General features: G+C 43.9%; 1 protein-coding gene across 1 annotated transcript; it reads left to right on the top strand.

Moving 5' to 3' along the window:
- The first annotated feature begins 434 nt into the window (after positions 1-434).
- DHRS2 (dehydrogenase/reductase (SDR family) member 2) lies at positions 435-10,314 on the top strand. Its single transcript, XM_006883313.1, has 8 exons — positions 435-511; positions 680-857; positions 1,355-1,456; positions 8,066-8,136; positions 9,145-9,196; positions 9,486-9,620; positions 9,878-9,933; positions 10,203-10,314. Exons 1-8 carry the CDS (start codon positions 435-437, stop codon positions 10,312-10,314), a joined length of 783 nt encoding a protein of 260 aa, XP_006883375.1.
- The last annotated feature ends 10,283 nt before the right edge of the window (positions 10,315-20,597 follow it).

Genomic DNA, 20,597 nt, shown 5'->3' on the forward strand with positions numbered 1-20,597 from the left:
GTGACAGGGCCTGCAGCTCACTACAGTGTTGCAGCCTCTACTGTCCAGGGCCTGGCACATGGTAAGTACTCAGAACTTGGTTATAGAATGAATGGAAAAATAATCTGTGCCTACTGAATGGCGGGTGTCATGTTCTGATTTGTCCATTTTATAAATCAAGAATTTTCTTGGAGGCTTTTCCTGATCTAAGGTTCATGTGTTTGGAAGTCGCCATGGCCAACCTCTCTTTCTCTCCTACTTTGTTACTGGCCTTGTCTGTCTGGAGGAGCTGAGGAATAGTTTATCATCATGCTCATTGAATCATGGTGTCAGTCATAAGTGAAGCTGATGTTTTTTTCCCCCTCAAGGACTGAGTTCTGCAGGAAGAAGACCAGATATTGGCTGCCATGTTCCAAGCATTAGCCAGAGTCCACAGATGCCTGATTCGCCCTAGCATGGGGATCCCAGAGAGGAGGAGTATGAGTGGCAAGCTGAGCAATAGAGTAGCTGTGGTCACCGGGTCCACTGATGGGTGAGTGCCTTTTTTATGTCTTGACGTCCTCACACTGACCCTGACTTTCACAGTACACTGGGTTGTGAGAGCAGGACAGAGTATTCTTTGTTGATTTCTGGGCTTGCATTGGAGAAGAATAGTGGGAGTGAGTTGAGGTTGTCTTGCTTTCTTCATCTCCACCTACAGGATTGGCTTTGCCATTGCCCGGCGTCTGGCCCAGGATGGTGCCCATGTGGTTGTCAGCAGCCGGAAGCAGCAGAATGTGGATCGGGCAGTGGCCATTCTGCAGACGGAGGGACTGAGTGTGACGGGCACCGTGTGCCACGTGGGGAAAGCTGAGGACCGGGAACAGCTGGTGGCCACGGTGAGAGTCCACTGCGGTGCAAGGACACAGAGAAGACATACCCTTTCCCTAACTGTTCCCTAGGAGGGACAAAGGTAGGGATGGGATATGTGAGGTTCTAAAACAAGGCCTGAGACCACGATTTCTCAGTCAGTTGAGCAGACCTGGTTGGTCACTGGAAAGCTGTATTTTCATGGGAAGACTTATTCCCTGAGAGAACTATGGTTGAGACATGCTCTAAAGAGTTGAGGGAAGTCCTCCGGATTCCTGGAAAAGACCTTTTCTTCTGAAGCCTCAGCACTGGGGCATTTATCCTTGGGCCTGTTGGGGACACTTTTCTTCACCTTGATTTGGTTTATACAGGAGTCATGTGACCATCATCGCCTGTTCAGCAAGCTCTGTCCGAATGGGCCATATAGCTTAGCTATGTGGGACACTCAGGCACCGGAGGGAAGGGGAGGACTTCTCAGACCATCACCACACTCACCCCGGTTCCTCCTGTCTGCCTTTCCCCACAGGCCCTGGAGCACTGTGGAGGCATTGATGTCCTGGTGTGTAATGCAGGCGTCAACCCTGTGGTAGGGAGCACGCTGGGATCCAGTGAGCAAGTGTGGGACAAGGTGAGGCCTCTTCTCCCCCCATGAAACTCTCCTCTCCCTACCCCTCGAGTGTCACTGAAAAATCAGGCACTGCACAGGAGGCCTGCCCTCTCAGTCTTAGAAGGCCACTTCCAGTTGCGATTATTTTTAAACTGGTTCCTACTGCTTTCAGCCTTCTTTTCTCTCCCCATATCTTTGTATGCATTTATTTAGCAAGTATTTATTGAGTGTCTTGCTTTGTGCCAGTCCCTGTTCAAGCCTCTGGGGATACAGCAGTGAACATACAATATGCAGCAAGGTCCTTGTGCTCTATAAGACTCAACAATCTGTTTTTTCTGCATCCTTTTGCAAAGGATAAATTTTAATCATTGTGCTCCTCCTTGGTGATCTGTATTTGCTGCTATGAGTCTCTATACATTTTCTAGATTAGGGTTCCTCACTGCCCTCAGATGACTCTGCCTGCACCTGTTGGTGCTGATGGACCTTCCATCAGCTTTATAGTGGCCCAGACATGCCCACCCACCATGTTGTCATGTACCATCGAGTCAGAACTGACCAGTAGCTGACACTCCATTGGGCTTTCAGAGGCAGTAAACTGCATAAGGGGAGATTGTCTATCCTTCTCCAGCGGAGCAGCTAAGGTTCCACAGGAACTCTACTCGTACATTTGAATAACCAGATGTATTTGAACACTCTCCTGGTATATTTGGATACACCAGGTGTATTTGAACACCCTTCTGGTGTATTCCAGCTACATGCCTTTGGGATTGCAGTGCAGTCTGCTGTCTTGTCTACAAGGATCCAGGAGGGACCTTGTAAAGTGCTTGAAGTCCATCTTGGGCTTCATTATCCTCTGATATCCGCTCTGTTTGTGTGTTTCCTATTCCTCCTGACATATCAGATGGAACCATAATTGAGTCTTGTTCTTTCTGCCACTGGTAGCCTCTCCTGTTCTGTCATGAACACTGGACCAGAACCCTTTCCCATAGAGCGTTCTGCCCGCCCAGCTCTCTGAGCTTCTTTGCCATCATCCTTCTCAGGCCAGCCCCTCCCTCTTTTCTGTCCTTGGCTCCGTGCCCTTCACTCCATCCTCAGAGATGACCTGAAACCTGAGCTCCCTGCAGTGACTGCACAATAGCCTCCCCAGGCTCTTTAGCTCTGTTCTTAATGTTGCTAAGGATCGTTTGTGATTATGCGGCTGGGATTTCATTGCTGACATTCTCTTGGCCCTCCTGAGTCATTTTCCTCTCCAGTGTCTCAGTTCGTAGGATCATGGCTCTTTTTTTCTTAGAATGCTTTGAAGTCCCCCCTCCTGGAGCTGAGGGCGCACATCAGCCACACTGACCTCACTTTCTCTGGTGCCCCTGTATTCTCTAAGGACTTGGTACTCAGCAAGTGATTCTGCACCACTGGACAGAAATAGTTGATGGGGATAATTGTCCCTCAATCTCATCTGTACCATCTCGGAGGTGAAATTGTCACAAAGTGAGTTTAGAATTTATCAGAGGCTCTGTTTTCAACTGGATGCAATTTTCAATGGATGTCCTGTGAGGGGACTTCTTTGCTGCTCAGCTTATCCTTGGGTGAGCTTTTGGACCTGTTCCAGGCAGGTCCCATTCTCCCCAGCTGGTAGGAAGATCTCTAACAGCACAGTCATATCTCTCCATCCCCTCCTTTTCCGGGGCACCCTCTTTTAGGTTCATGGAGCTCCACTCAGGATGCTTGGCACAAGGATCATCTCTTCTTACTTCTCTAATGGGCACTTCTCCCTGGCAAAGGAAGGCGTCTCACTTTCCCCATGACTCAGCTCACGTCTGGCTTCTAGTCTAGGATGGGATCTTCTCATTGCCTAGTCTGATGCACACAGAACTTTAGGCAGATACTTTGTAGGTGATTTGGCTATCTTTTGAACAGAAAAGGAGTTCTTAACCTAACTCTCATTTTGTCCTTATTGATCATCCTTTCTTTAGACATCTTATCTGCTTCTTATAGTCCTGAGTCATAAACACTGGTAATTGGTCATGAAATGAGCCACAAAGCCCATCTGAAGCACCTCTCACTGCTTACAACCAAAGGGGTGAAGTGGTGTGGGATACAGGGGAAAACTGTGAATATGTCCCCTTCCTAGCAGGACACAGTTGACCTCATTAAAGACCCTTTTCCTCAGGGCCCACAGGATGGACTTCTTGTCCCCCTTCTGTCTCAGCCAGCATTCAGTCCCAAGCTCTGGTCTTTGCCCCAGTATCCTTCCTTGCTATGTCCCAGCATCCTTCCTTGTTAGCTCCTTTCTTATCTCTTCTCTGTCCCCACATCAGTGGTATAACTAAGAGCTTTGGGGGTATGTGTGGGTAACAACTCTGAGGCAGGCATGGAGCAGCAAAGCTTGACCTCCACTGAGCCCACAAGGGGGAAGAATACCTATTAGTTCCATCAATAGCACAAAGCTGATTCCAGGGAAGGGAGACGTGCTGCCGTGTTCCTGCACCTTCTTTTATCAATTCTAACACCAACTATTCCTGCCATGACTCTCTACTCTGGGGCTTGTTTTGCTAATTTCTTGCAGTGGCTGCGTACAGACAATGCTCAGAGCTGTAAGATTAAGAAAGTAATAGGTTACAGTTCAGGTTGGAAACACTCAGGATACTTCTTGAATAAAAGCTTCTCAGGCAGGCCTCTTCACCAGGATGTCTGGGCAGAGCTGCGGGCCTCTGGTTCTGTGGGGTGGAGATCCAGCTCAAGCCGTCTCACAGTCGTTTCTTGTTCCCCACTACCTCTGCTACTGTTGCTGTGTCTTGGCCTCACACAGGACTTTCTTGCTACACTCTCCGCTTCATCTTTCTTGATGGTAGTGAGAGTCCCATTTTCTGCCCCTGAATCTGCTCAATCAAAGCCTAGAGGGATAGCAAATCTGACCTATACTCACCTTCATATTCGCTATACTTCTAATGCATATTCCAAAAGCATAATCCAAAAGGTACTATTTACGTTATTTATACTATTTGTAATCTAGCCAATATCCTTGTTGGACCACACACCTCACCTTTATAAATCCTACCTAGTTCTATGGTGGAAGTCAAAGTCAGTGGTTAGAAGAGCTATCTCAGATAGCCCACCAGAGCACAAGTCTTCATGGGTGACACTGCCAGAGGAAATGACTTCACAACTACAGTTTATAAAATTTCTGTGCAATATTTCAGCAGAAATTTATTATTTTTTCTATAAGTGTATCCCCATGGTTAGTTAGAAAACAAAAAACATTTTTCCTAAATCCAGCTTACACATATCTACATAGCAACAAGGCTGAAACTTTGTGCTTATTTATTTTTGAAACTTATAAATAGCAATGGTACTTCAAATAGTGTAGTTTCTCCACACATTCTACAAACATCTTTTGGTTCTATTGCTACAGGTTTTTGTTCTTTTTAAATGAGTGATATGGTACATAATTGGGCTACAAAAGGAAAGGTTTGCAGTACAAATCCACCAGCTACACAAGAGAAAGATGAACAATTATGCCCATAAAGATTTATTTGTTGTTGTTGTTATGTGCTGTTGAGTTGCCTGAGACTCACAGTGACCCTATGTACAACAGCTCTAAACCCTGCTCTATCCCTTGACAATATTATTGTCTCTGACACACCTATCCCCATTTCCCCAGTCACTGAATCAATTCATCTTATTGAGCATTTTCCTCTCCTGCACTGTCCCTCCACTCTCCCAAGCATGATCCTGCCTTGCAACATGTTCAAAGCATATCAGATGGAGCTTCAGAATCCTTGCCTCCAAGGAGAAGCCTGGTTTCATCCTCTTCAGGATGAACTTGTTTATTCTCCTAGCAGTCCATGGTATATTCAATATTCTTCTCCAGCACCACAGCTCAAAGGCATCAACTCTCCTTCTATCAACCCTAGTCATTGTCCAGCTCTCTGATGCATAGCAAGTAATTCCAAAGACCATGGCCTGTATCAGGTGCACCTTAGTCTCCAGACTGACATTGTTGCTCTTCAATACTTTGGAGAGGTCTCTGACTTTCCCAGTGCAATTCGTCTTTTAATTTCCTGGCTGCTGGTACCAAGTGTGTTGATTGGAGAACCAAGGAAACTGAAGCTGTCAACAATCTCAATCTCTTCACCATCTATCATGATACTGTCAATCGGCCTAGTGGTGAGAATCTTTGCTTTCTTGATGTTGAGCTTCAATCCATATTGAAGACTGCAGTCCTTGACCTTCTGAAGCAAGCGCTTTAGGTCCTCTTCAGTTTCAGTAAGCAGGGTTGTGTCATCTGCATAATGCAGATTGTTGATAAATCTTCCTCCAATTCTAATGCCACATTTCTCCTCATAGAGCCCAACCTCCCAGATAATCTGTTCCACATATAGATTGAAAAGATATGGAGATAGGACACGTCCTTGATGCGCACCCTTTCAAATTTTGAACCATGCAGTGCTTCCTTGCTCTGTTCTGACGACTTCCTCCTGGTCCAAGTATAAGTTTCACATAAGCATAATCAAGTGTTCTGGGATTCCTATTCTTGTCAAAGTCAGCCACACTTTGTTGTGATCCACACAGTCAAATGCCTTTGCATAGTCAATGAAACACAGGTAGACATTCCTCTGGTACTCTCTGCTTTCTGCTAAGATCCATCTAACATTAGCTACAATATCCCTAGTACCATGACTCCTTCAAAACCCAGCCTGGACTTCTGTCAGTTCTCTGTTGATGTGCTGTTCCAGTTGTTTTTGGACACTCTTCAGAAGAATCTTGCTTGCATGTGATATCAATAATACTGTTTGATAATTTCCACACTCTGTTGGATCACCCTTCTTTGGGATGGAAACAAATATAGATCTCTTTCAGTCAGCTGGCCAGGTGGTTGTCCTCCAGATTTCTTGGCACAACTTAGTGAGCACATCTAGGGCAGTGTCTGTTTGTTGAAATATGCCAATTGGTATGCCATCATTTCCTGGGGCCTTGTTTTTTGCCAATTCTTTCAGAGCAGCTTGAACTTCCTCCTTCATCACCACAGGCTCTTGCTCATACGTTGTTTCATTAAATTCTTCTGTGTCCACCAAGTCTTTTTGGTACAATGACTCTGTATGCAGTTTCCATCTTCTTTTAATGCTTCCTGAATCATTTAATATTCTGCCCAAAGCACCCTTAAGTATTGCAACTTGAGGGTTGAATTTGTTCTTCAGTTCCTTCAGCTTAAGAAAGGCTGAGCAAGTTTGGCCCTTCTGATATTCTGACTCCAGCTCCTTGCACATTTCATTGTGGGGTTGCTAGGAGTCAAGATTGGCTCAACAACAGTGATGTTTCAGTTTTGTGTTTTTATAGTTGCTGATCATGTCAAATTTTTTGTGTCCTTGCTGTGCTTTGTGGTAATTAGTATTTGCACATGTAAATCAATAACCTTTCTCCAGGAATGAAGTTGTAATTCAAGAAACAGGAGGAGAAAAAAAAGACTTTCCTTTAATACCTAATAATGTTCTAACTAATAATATAGTAATTTAATATGTTGTTGTTATGCATTTTTGAGTCTGAACCAACTCATAGCTGATCCTACAGTGGGTTTTCAGATGCAGTAAACCACTGAGAAGAGACTTCCCATCTTCTTTCAAAAAATGTTCTTTAAAAAATGTTATTAGTATTCATGTAATCTAATAAATATTACATTTAAGAAATTTATAGCTCTATTTGTCATATATTATTCAACAACTTGAGTTGATAATAAGCATTACTAGGGATCCTGTGTGTTCTGGTAGGGGAGGAGGTCAACTGGTGGGGTTATAGGCTTTATGAGGTCCTGTATTAGTGATACCAACTCTAGCGAGATCCAAATTCCAAACTTGAGCCCAGGTCTAGATTTTTGTCACAGTCAGGATCAAGATAGTCACCAAACTCCCAGGTATGTAGTTCTCTGAGGTATAATCCCTCCTTGTAAGGGCTCTGGAAAGCTTAGAGTTGAGTCTGTGGAATATCAGTGTGTGTAGGTGCTCCTAGCATGTGCTTGTGAACACATTTTAGAACAATGCTTAGTCCTTATCATGTGCTGTGAACTGTAGGCATGAACCACATTTTTATTTTTTCTTATTTTTTACCCTTATTTTTCCTATTCTTTGTTCCCTCACATATAATACCTATTTGATTTGTTCTATCCAACTGCATTGTAAATATGCCTTAAATTCTACTGGGAGAAGACAAAAGCATAAACAAAAAGATACAGAAAGACAAAGATACTGCTTCTAGAAATCTCCCTTGCTTCAGCGCCCGCTCCCCTTACATCTGCTCTGTCTTCAGTTCTCTTCCTGTGACTCTTCACCTGATCGTAGCCAACAAGGCAAGAAGTGATTCCAGTGACTTCTTGAGGCCTCTACTGGCACAAACAGAACACAGTCCAGTTTCTTGAAAAGACACAGCATTTCCTTCCTTCTACCCAGCTATGAATAATACACATTTTTAGGTGCTTCTGACAGATGTGTGACTTAACCTGTCTGCCTGTTAAATCATTAACAATTGGGAAGCACCTCCTTGCTCCAGCCAGGAGCACACTCAGGTTCGTTGTGCGTTGTAGGACTTTAGTTTTGACTGATTGTCTCTCTCTGCCTCCCAATGCCCCTGCCCTACTCTCAGATCCTCAGTGTGAATGTGAAGGCCCCCGCCCTGCTGCTGAGCCAACTGCTGCCACACATGGAGAAGAGAGGGTATGGTTGCAGAGTGGGGCCTGGTGGGACTAGGGGCCTAGGGCGGTGGAGGGCTTGTTTCTGAAGAACACAGGGGCAGCTGGGAGCAGGGGGAGGACAGAAGTCTCTCTGAGCTTTCTGCAAACACACTGCTCCCTCTGTGCTGCCTTTGAGAAGGTAGAGCTTTGAGCTTCAGCGTTTGCAGGATGAGGGTGATGTTCCAGGAGTCCAGGTACCATCTCCCTGGCCTTGAAAATCTTGTGTTGGGAAGAGGTTGTGCTTAAAAGCTGCTCACTCTTACCTTTATTTACTTCCTGCTTCTCTTAGAACTAGATAATCCTTCTTACCAACTTGTGATTTATGACAAGGTTTTCCTCACTTCTCCCCAAAGGGAGAGGGCCAAACTCAGGCTGGCGTGATCTTCCCACTCATAAGCCTCTCAATCTCCTCCTAATTCCCTTCATCTTGGTCTTTGGGGCACTGCCTCTGTTCCAAAGCTGCAAACCTGACTGTGGTCCACACGTGCTGCCAGAGGTCTAACGTCAGGGCCTCAGGCCACACCTCTCATGGGACACAGCCTCTCCTTGGGCTTCTCTTTACACACACAGCCTTTACGAACTGGCTGGGGCTGACCTGGGTAGAAGGAAAAGTCCCTGGGCCTGTGGTTTCTTTTCTACTCCTGCCTCTTTTGCTTCCTGGAGATTACCTGTTGACAAGCATTCACCTTCAGCCCTGAGCGCCTCTTTTCCAAGAACATGACTTTCAGCTCATCTGTCCCCAGAGAAGCAGATAAATATAATGGTTATGAGCATGTACTTTAGTGTCAGAGAGACAGAGTAGGTTTGGTTTATTGGTTGTATTACACAGCCTCTCTGAGCCTCAATTTCCTCATCTGTGAAGTGGGGACAGCAATAGGACCTGCCTTGTGGTTGTGAGGATTGCGTTCTTTAATGACTGGTTTATAGTGTCTTGTTAAATGGTAAGTTATTAGCTTCATTTCACGCATTGTTTCTGTTGGTCTTCTCGCAGGGGTGGCAGTGTCATTCTGGTCTCTTCTATTGCGGCTTACACACCATCTGTGGTGAGTGATTGGTCCTGTCTGAGAGAGGATGAATGGTTCCACAGAGACAGCCCAGGACAGATTCCAGTCTTACTCATGGCCTAAGATAAGCTTATGCCCTTGTGGCTCCCTCATACCTGGCTTCTGTGCCTAGACAAGGCTGGGGAGAGGGTGTCTGAGCTCTGGGCTTGAAACAGTCATGACCAGAGGGTGTGAAAGCCTTAGATATATTCTTAGAAATACATATGACACTTTTTGCCCCACCTCCCCACTCCCTTATATCCTAACCTGTATTTGATCTTCTTCCCAGGAACTGGGTGCCTATAATGTCAGTAAGACTGCTCTTCTGGGTCTCACCAAGACACTGGCATTGGAGCTGGCCATGAAGGGCATCCGGGTAAACTGCCTGGTTCCAGGAATGATCAAGACTAACTTCAGTAAAATGGTGAGGACTGGGGCTTCAGCAGAAATCCTCCCAAATGACTAAGGGATCAAGAGGTGAACACAGTCCCAGAGTAGCGTCCTTATCCCTGAGGTCCTTGCTTTCCTCTGAACTTGGCCTTGACTCAGCCCATGAGCTCTGAGAACATGATGCTCCTCCTGAGCAAACAAACCTCCCCCAGCAGCTCAGACAATGACTCTGAGAGGCCTTGCCTGCCTCTTTTAGCCTCACTGACGCTTTCATTTCTTCCCTTTGTCCAGCTCCACAAAGATGAGGTTTTCTGGAAACGATTTAAGGAAAACCAGCGACTGCAGAGGCAAGTGGAACTTCAGTGGTCTGGGTACAGTTGGGGAAGGAGGTGCTTGTCTCAAAGCAGACCTCCTCTGATTGGTTATTTCCTTTGCTAAAGTTGGGAGTGAGTCAACACATTACTGTGATTCTTGTGAGTCCACCCTGTCCCTCCATAGCACCTTCAACACCGAAGCTCCAGAAATCCAGAGATGGGGTGAAGGTGTGTTGGCTCCCTCTGGAGCAGCAGAACCAGTGTCTCAGATCATCAGTGTCATGTTCTGTTTCTCCCTCCAGGATCGGGCAGCCTGAGGACTGTGTGGGACTTGTGTCCTTCCTGTGCTCCCCAGAGGCCAGCTACATCACTGGGGAGTCCATCGTGGTGGCTGGCTTCTCCCCGAGGCTCTGAGGTGGTTGGGGCTGTGGAGCTGTAGGTCTGGCTCTAGGAACTGGGGACTGGGTGATTAGGAAATCACTGAGGATAGAGTCTGCTAGTGGGGCTTCAACTTAAAAATGCCAGACAAGCAATTTGGAGGTTCACTCATGCTAGCATCGAGGAAGAAGAAAATTCCATCAGTTTTGGGACCCTTCTGCACAACTGTTTTATATTTAGTTCTGTGATTTGACCAATTTGTAGAGTTCTTAGTGTGAGGCTGTGGAACCTAAGGGGCCTGGTGCACTGGAGGAGCCTCCTGAAGGATTCCAGCTCCTTCTTTCTGTAATTTGTGCTTTGAACTTTTCGTTCCTAAAATAAACCCAAATTTATCTTCACATGTGGAAATTTCTGGCAAAGGTAGAATGACTGAGGAGAGTCTCTCTTGCTACCTGCTTTTCATTTCTTCCTGCTCTAGTCCAACACAGACCAGACAGTGAAGATGTGAGAGGCTCCTTCACAGGAGACTTTTTACTCCATCCTCTGAACGGAGTCTGGCTTTGTAAAAAGTGCAAGATTGTCATGAGGACAGCCATATCTGACCTTTACCAACTGCACAATGGGGACTGTCCCTGACAACAACATCAACAACACAAAACCAATTCCTACGATGTCAGACACGTCATCTGTGCTTCCGTACCTCTTTCTGCTCATCTCAACATCAATATTCATGCTTTACTCAGTCCAAAATCTGTAGCAGTACCTCACAGACAACACAGAACCGTATTAGGGAAGTCAAAGGGTTATAATCCAGGTTGGCAGCAGAATACAACCATTCAGTCAGGACAGCTTCTGAAATGTGCAAAGGGGCCTCAGCTTTGAGCCTCATGGCTTTAGGTCAGTGTTATAAAGCTCTCAGTCCAGCAGGTTATGGCTCTCCCTCAACCTTTCCAGTTGTCCAACATACGTGGGCAAGGGCACCTTATTCTGTCTCCAAGGGGTAGCCGACCCATGGTCTGCTCTGTCTCATGTCAGGTCTCTGGTTCTTTGTTGTGACTGCTATAAGGCTGCTGCTCACACAGACTCTGCTCTAGCTGGTACAAGAATCACTAGCCCCAAAGAACCCACTGCATTCTCTTGTTTCTTTGTTGGTAATAAGATTTCCCCATTCTGCTGCTATATTTGCTCACTTTATTGGTTAGACTAACCAATCTCCTTGTGGATAGGCTAACACACCCTATTTGCATATTCCCACAAATCTACATGGCAAAGTCAGCCAATGGCTAAGAGGTTATTTTGAACAATGAACTCTTAACACCATAGATCATCCTATGGCTTTTCTAGCCATTAACTTTCATGTTTCTCCTTACAGTACACAACATTGATATTTGTGAAAGCATGTAAGTCAGTAACTTCATGCCTCATGCCTTAATGTTCCCATTTTAGATAGCCAATTTCTAATTTGCCATCCATATAAAACCAGAACTCTGTAGGGACAAGCATGTCCCTTTTATCTGAAGGATCTTCCATTCTATTTGGAAACTTCTGAAGGATCTTCAATTCCATTTGGAAACTTTGAGCATCTGCATCCACAAGCAAAGTACAGTCCAGAGCAAGCCATCAGGTTGCAACAATCAATGCTAGGTCACAGCATGGAACATTTTATTTCCATCTGTGTGGGTTTTGGGAAACTCATCTCTAGCCATCCGTAGCTAGACCCAAATGGACATCAGTTGCAAACTCAGGAGTCCCTACATCTTCCTGTGTTCCAAACTAATTGGTACCTCTGCTCAGTTTTAGCCCCCACCTCAGGCCAACTCAACAGGGCAAGAGTCTTCAGGATTTCTAGCTTCTCAAGCCAGCAACCCTTCTGCGTTTATCCATACATCTGTGCATGCTAGGTCAGCAGCGCTGATGGAACACGTCCAAATACAGACTGTGTCTTCATTGCTGCATGTCTCCTAATTCCATTTCAGAGGATCTAGGTGGCCACCATGAGTATACTCAACAGTTCTCTTTGACTTTAAATCCTAGAAGAGGGTTCTGATGTGTACCAACCTTACCCTGCTTCAGAACCCAGTTTTTTTTAAAAAAAAATTACTAATTTTAATGAAAGTTTATAAAGACTTTGGATTTCCATTCATTCATTGTTGTAATTTTCTCCCTGCCCACCCCTCACCCCTAGTTCACTCTTCTCTTTGAAAAGTAAAAGAAAAATTCTTCCATTGTTATACAATCCTTCCCCCCAATTCCACCCCACTATGTAGCCTTTGTTCAGGACTCCTGTCATGACAATAATACCTAATCATATATCCCTTTTAAACATTTCTTTCTCTCATCTTTTCAATGCAGTGCACATAATTTGTCCCATCTTTCTCAGTCTCCCCTCAACCCCAAGGTCAGTCCTGTTTTACAACAGTGTCACTGTGCAGTATTTGTCCTTTTGTGACTGAGATATTTCACTCAGCATAATGTCCTCCAGGGTTACCCATTTTGTATAATATTTCATGAGTTCCTTGTTTTTCAATGCAACATAGTATTCCATTGTGTGAATATACCAGAGCTTCTCTATCCATTCGTTTCCAACACCCTGCTATTGTGAACAAAGCTGTGATAAACATGGGTGTGCACAGAACCCAGTTTTTAAAAAGGCAAAGTCTATTCCCTTCGACTCCCACTTCCTTCAAATGTAAATCTCTTTAGTCAAAGTCCCAGGAGGGCATTATTTTGTGTTGGAGGTATTTGCTAGGGCAATAAGTCAAGAAAAGGAAATAAAAAAAAGAGAAGGAAATAAAAGGCATCCAAATTGGCAAAGAGGTGGTAAAACTGCCATTATATGCAGACAAAATAGTAAGCGTACACAGAAAACTTCAAACACTCAACAAAACCCCCCTGTTAGACCTAGTAGATCAATTTAGTGGGATGGCAAGATACTAGATCAACATATAAAAATCAGTGAGATTTTTCTACAACAAACAAAATATAGAAAAGGAAAGCCAGCCACAAGATGAAATACTTGGGAATAAATCTAACAAGAGACACTAATGACTTTTATAAAGAAAATCATAATACACTATTACAAGAAACAATGAGACCTAACTGAATAGAAACATATTCCTTGTTCTGGATAGGAAGACTCAACATAGTGAAAATGACTATGAGAAGCAATCTACACACTCAACATTATTTTAATACAGATACTAAACTCATTTTTCAAAGAGAGAGAAAAGGTAATTGGAAAGTTTATTTGGAAAGGAAAGAGAACCTGAAAAAGCAAAGCTCTTCTGAAAACCAAAAATCAAGTGAGAGGCATAGCACTTCTTGATGTAAAAACCTAGAATATAGCCATAGAAACCAAAACAACTTAGTATTGATATAATGATAGACACAAAGATCAATGCAATAGAATTGAGAACACAGAAATTAACCCATCTATCTACAGTCAGTTAGTATTTGACAAGAAATCAAAATCTGTTAAATGGGAAACTTCAACCTCTTCAACAAATGGTGCTGGCAAAATTGGACATCATCCTGCAAAAAAAATGAAACAAGATTCACATATCACACCATACACAAAAATACACATACACAATGTGGATCAGAGGTGTAGGGGTAAAGTCCAAACCCATAATGATCATAGGAGACAAAATGGGATCAAACTTAGAAGTCCTATCCTATGGCATAAATAGGCTTGCAAATATAGCCAAGAATACATAATCAGGAGAGGGAAAAATCAAAGAATGGAACCTTCTGAAAATTAAGTCCCTATGTGCACCAAAAACTTTCCTCAGTAGAGTTAAAAGATAACCTACAGACTGGGAAAAAAGATTTGGCAATGGAATTGCAGCCAAGGGTCTCAGAAGTTTAGAGACTCCTACAGGGGCTCCACAAGAAAAAGACAGATGATTGAAAAGACAGATGTTCAAACGGGAAAAAGACATGAAAAGATTTTTCACAAAGGAAGGCATTCAGAATGCCAACAGATAAAGGAAGAAATGCTAAAAATTACTGGCAATCAAAGAGATGAAAATCAAAACAATAATGAGATATTATATCACCTCAATAGCAGTAGCAAAGTATAACATACTAGTAAAGCAACAAATATAGGAAAGGATGTGGCGAGACTGGAATTCACATGTATTGCTAGTGGGATTGCAAATTAGTACAACTATTCTGGAAAGCAGTCTGGTGTTTTCTTAAAAAACTGAACATATAAATTCCATATGATCCAGCTATTGCACTACTAGGAATATACCCCAAGTAAATTAGAACTGAAACGTGAATGGAGATATGTACTCTTATCTTAATAGCAGTGTTACTTACAATAACAAGAATATGAAAACAGCCCAAATTTCCATCAACAAATGAATGAATTGAGGTATTGTGGTACATTCACACAATGGAATACTATGTAGGTTTAAGGAACAATTTTGTAAAATACTATATAACACAGTCAAGTCTAAAGAGCATTATGCTGAGTGAACTAACTCAGACTCTTAAGAACAAATACTGCATAAGATCATCATTGTAAAAACAGAAGAATAATTAATAAGATGTGTATAATAGCCCAAAAGAGGAAGGGAAGGCAGCAAAGGGGCAGAGGGTGGGGTGGGGAGCAGAGAGAAATTCCCTGGATGGCAGAGTCACAGTGTTTAGGAGTGATCATATAAAACACAATGTGAATGAAGGAAATGTGAGAAACATAATGTACTTGAATGAAACACAATGTATTTTGATTATGTGTGTAAACCAATATATAACTTAAAAATATTTTGAAAATAAAAACAAATGGATTGAGAAATTGTGGTACATTCACTCAATGGAATACTATGCAGCACTAAAGAGCAATGATTTTGTAAAATACTAAATAACATGGTCGAGTCTAAAGAGCATTATGCTGAGTTAATTGTCTCATAAGGACAACTACTGCATAAGATAATTATCGTAAAAATAGAAGGATAACTAGTAAGATGTGTATAAATGTCTAAAAGTGGATGTGGCAAGGGGAAAGGGGGTGGAAAGGGGGAAGGGTGGAAACCACTAGGATAGCAGTTTAGTGGGAAGATTGGGGGAGGGAGGGTAGGGAAAGGATTCAACAGGGACTTGAAAACATGGTGTAATACTAGGCATATGTTGCTGTTGTTGTGTACCATTGAGTTGGAACCAGCCCATAACTGACCCTCCAGTGGGTTTTCAGAGGCAATTTAATTGCACTGGAGGAGATTGCCCATCTTTCTCCAGTGTAGCAGCTGGTGGATTTGAATTCTGTGCCTTCGGGATTGTAGTGCAGCTCTTTGCTATTAGGCCACCAGAGCTCTAGCTATTGTCAAATCAGCCTCTGATTCATGGTGACCCCATGTACAAGAGAACAAAATGTTACCCCGTCTTGCGCCATTCCCATGATCAGTTGTAAATTTAATCATTGTGTTTCTCTGAATTTTCATTGACTAATTTTTGGGAGTTAGTCAAGAAGACATCTTCCTAGTCTCTTGAGTCTGGACCTAATAAATGAAACATAACAAGAATTAAGGTTGATGGGGTTGAATTTTATCCCCCAGAAGATGTTGAAGATCTAATTCCTGGTACCTGTTACTGTGACCTTTTTTAGAAATAGAATCTTGCAGGTATAATTAGTGAAGTTAATATGGGTAATATAGATAGACCCAGAGGAGTAACACCACAAACCAACAAATGACTGAAATGACCAGAAGCTGTTAAGAGACAAGGAAGATTCTTCCCCTAAGCGACTTCAAAGAGCTCGGCCCTGCTGCCACCTTGAATTTGGTCTTCTAGCCTCCAGGACTATAAGACAATAAGTCTGTTATTTAAAGCAATAACTTTGTAGGTTTTGTTATGCAATTACTAGGAAATGGCCTTGCTAGGAAGTTGCTGGGGGAGGCCAGGATCTGAACAATTGGGACTGAAGTTAACCGTGAAGGAGTAAGCACACTTTTGGCTTCATTGATAAATAAGCAGAGATAGTGACGAACAAGAGCAAGTTCTGGATATTCTCCTTTGTATTTCCAGTCCCCTGTCCACTCTCTCTTTCTTGGCTTTGATTGCCGCTGAGGGAGGATGATCTCTATTCCACACCATGAGCTCCCCACTGCAGGCTTCCAGTTGGGGGGAAGTCTGAGAAAGGCCGAGTGTTTCCCTGGCTCCCTCCCTGTGCAGCTGTGGTTGACAGGGGCTGTGTCCTCTATCTAAGGCCATAGCTCCTGCAGGACAGTGTCCCCTTCTCCCAACTACAGCTCCTGCTTGCTTCCAGTCAAAGCTCTGTGTTCCGGGTCCTTTAGGCTACAAACCACTGGTGCTAGCTCCCAGCTGCTTAACCACCCCTTGTTGGTTCCTTTACTCCTACCTACATTTCGGTTTCTTCATTAAAATTTATTTCACTTTCTCTTTTGAAAGTGGCCCTGGTAGGGAAACCACAATCAGACCAAGTGATGTAGCCCTGATAGGGCTAACAATGATATATTTCCATAACAGGCCTTTACCCTATTCTGCCCTCAATGACCCCAGGACTGCCTACAGGAGTCCTTTTACTTCCTCATGATTATCAAATATCCTTTGATTGCTGCTCCCTATACAGCCCAGTGTCCTACAGGTAGTGTCCCTGACTTGACTGAGAACCGGAACTTCCCAGTATGGCCATCTGGTGGCCAGCCTCCCATTCTTTTCCAAGAACTCCAGAGTCACCAGGAAGAACAAGGTGACTTTCAAGAGCAAGTGTACCATAATCTTTACCTACTTAAGAGCAGAGACAACTTTTTCTAGCTCCCCTGTTCCCTATCTCAGAACCTGACTCTGAATGTTGAGGGAAAATCTTCTGACTCCATGGTTCTGCCCCTTCCTGCTTCTCCTTCCTTTCCACTGAGTTCTTTCCCTCCTTCTTTCTCATGAAATTGTGCTACCTGCAGCTTCTGAGCTGAAGCTCTTCTTTCCGTGTGGACACTGGTGTGTGTAGACTACAACCTCACTCCCTATTTGAAGAAAGATGGCTCTGGAAAGGTGGGCACTATCAGGGCAGCCTCAGGGATGTATTCATAATGTAAGGAACAGCTGTCTGCCTTACCCCGTTTCCCAGAAAACAGAGGGGTAAAATCTTCTGTGGTGTCTTGAAGAGGACAGGAAGAGGATATGGTCTATATCCTCCAGCCCATCAGTCAGCCCATTACTGGTGGGACTTGAAGTAAGGCCTTCTGTGTCCCAGATTTAGTGCTGACTGGGTGGTAAGATCAAAGAGCCTTAGTTTTTACATCTAACCAATGAGAGTTTCCCCAGAGTCTTTTCTGGTTGTGGAGTGTGTGATTCACAGCTTCTCTTCATGGATCAAATAAATAAGACCCATCCTCTGACAGAATCCTGATGGCATACTAGAGTCCCAGGGGAACTTGACCAGCTGTTGGGCTAGGCATAATGAGGAAAGGACTTAGCTGAACACGAGTACACCAGTTACTTCTTGTTGTTAGGTTATGTTGAGTCAAGTTGAGTATGACTCATAGTGACCCTATGGACAACAGATCTGAACTCTGCCCTATCCTGTGCCATCCTTATACTCTCTGACATACTTGAGCACATTGCCACAGTCAGTATGTCAATCTACCTCATCTTTTTCTGACACTCTCTTCCCAAGTATGATGTCCCTTTCCAAGGAATAGCCCCTTCTAACAACATGCCCAAAATATATGAGACAAAGCTTCCTTGCCTCTACGGAGCATCCTGGCTGCATTTTCTTTCAGATATATCACTTGTTGTTGTTGTTATGTGCCGTCGAGTCACTTGTGATTCATAGCGACCCTATGTACAACAGCCCTAAACCCTGCTCTATCCTGTGCCAATTACATTGCCTCTGACACACCCATCCCGATTACCCCAGTCACTGAATCAATCCACCTCATAGAGGGTCTTCCCCTCTTGCGCCGTCCCTCTCCAAGGACCTGTCCCTCCTTACAACATGTCAAAAGTATGTCAGACAAAGCCCCAGAATCCTTGCCTCCAAGGAGTAGCCTGGTTTAACCCTCTCCAGGACGAACCTGTTCATTTTCTTAGCAGTCCATGGTATATTCAATACTCTTATCCAGCACCACAGCTCAAAGGCATCAATTCTCCTTCTATCCTCCCTAGTCATTGTCCAGCTCTCTGATGCATAACAAGTGATTGCAAAGACCATAGCCTGTACCAGATGCACCTTAGTCTCCAGAGTGACACCATTGTTCTTCAGCACTCTGGAGAGGTCCCCAACAGCAGACTTTCCCATTGCAATACGTTTTTTAATTTCCTGGCTGTTGGTGCCAAGAGTGTTGACCATGGAGCCAAGCAAACTAAAGTTGTGAACAATCTCAATCTCTTCACCATCCATCCTGATGCTGCCAATTGGTATATCACTTAGAGCCTAAAATACTAAAATATAGCATCCAGAAGGTAAATGTATAGTGGAACCAGACAACACACTAGCCATGCTCAGGGATTTAGGAATTGGGGTGGAGAAAACCGACAATAACGTCTCCATTGGGTTGGGACTTGCCCAGTCCCCAGGGTTTGAACATTCAAGGTCTGATTGAGCACTCTGCACAGGACCTTGCCTTTCATCCTGTACTGCCCTCCTGCTGCCCACCTGCCTCATAAGTAGACTGAGAGCTCCGGGCACGCACCCTGGCTAGGCTGGGATGAGAAGACCTCCAGGCCAACTGAGCACCCTAACTCCTTCAGTCAAGTCTTTTTTCAGGCCAGATTTGCAGCACAGGGATTGTTGATTGTGGATAAGCACTTCAGCAGGACAAATATCCTTGGTATTTACTTGGTTCCCAGCTGCCCTAGGGCTGCAGTGAGATTCTTTCACCTGAGCTAATGAGTGAAAAACAAAAACCTCAGAAAGAACCAAGTTTGGCACATCAGAGAGTTTCTGCTGGATTGGAGATATCTGTGTGCAGGGAAGGTCTGAGGAAGGAGGAGGAAATGAGTCTTATTAGCAATGGAAGGCAGTGAGTGAGCTAGTTGGCTTACAGCTCTCCCAGAAGTGGGAGGGGAGATCCTCACCAAAATGGACCAGACTAATGAGAGGGAGGGACAGACTCAAACATCTGACTCTATATTGGAGGCACTTTGTAGTTATACATTGAAAGTTAACCCCCTCAGAGCTGATCCCATAAGAAAGATCTGGAATTGTGTCAGGGGCAATGGAATTGTGTCAGGGGCAATGGGGAATTCCAGGGTACCCCAGGGACAGCTGTGGGCCAGGATTATGAGAAACTGAAATAATGGCATTTCAGCCTGACTGTTCTCTACCTAGAGATTCTCTAGTTTGTTTGGATATTGTGGACCCCTGGGGATAAAAGAGGTTCCTAGGTAGCATAATTGTTTTGTACATGACTACCAACTTAAAAAAGAGACTTTCTGGCACAGTAGTCAAAGGACAAGGCTGCTAACAAGGTCAGTGGCTCAAACCTACTAGCTGCTCCACAGAGAAAGAGGAACCAGCTTGCTTCCTCAAAGATTTACAGACTTAGAAATCCTGTGCACAGTTCAGAGTAGATCACAGAATGAATGACAGATTGGGAAAAAGAGATTCAGAACTGAGACTACCAGCCTCATGTGTGCCTTGAGTTTCTTCATATGTAGGGATGGCACATTATGTTGATGCTCATATGTAGGGATAGCACATTATGTTGATGCCGGCAGAGGAACTTGAAGGGGTTGTGCTATGCTGTTTTGTATGCACTGAATGAACTGGACCAAGAAGCACTGAGGCATAGAGAAAACAGACTATGTAAAGAATAACTTGGCATAAGGCCTGGAGGAAGACTCATTTAAAACCTGCAGTATATAGGTGATACAACCTTACATATTGGAAGTGAGGAGGACTTACTGATGAAGATCAAAGACTACATACTTCAGTGTGGATTAAACCTTAACAGATAGATAGAAAACAAACAAAAACTCCTTGCAGATGAAGATCAAAGGCTACATCCTTCAGTGTGGATTAAACCCTTAACAGATAAAAACCAGAAAGCAACTGAAGCAATAAGCAAAATCACATCATAAATGGAGGGGGAAAAATGGAGTTGTCAAAGACTTAATTTTATTTGGATCCACAACCAATGCCCACAGAAGTGACAGTCAAGAAATTAAATGAGCCCTAAAACACCCCCACCCCCAATACAGCCAGCACTTGAACTACATACTCTTTAGGATTTTGACTAGCTATAGCAGCTGGCGTTGGAAGCAGGAGTGGCATCCACTTCCATAATAACTTGCCTCTGGAAACCCTATGGCCCTGGAGAAAGGACAAAAGTTATACAGGAGGTGCCCAGGACTTT

This window comes from Elephantulus edwardii, unplaced genomic scaffold, assembly GCF_000299155.1.
Source record: "Elephantulus edwardii isolate Elephantulus edwardi_28Jun2011 unplaced genomic scaffold, EleEdw1.0 scaffold00026, whole genome shotgun sequence".
NCBI lineage: Eukaryota > Metazoa > Chordata > Mammalia > Macroscelidea > Macroscelididae > Elephantulus > Elephantulus edwardii.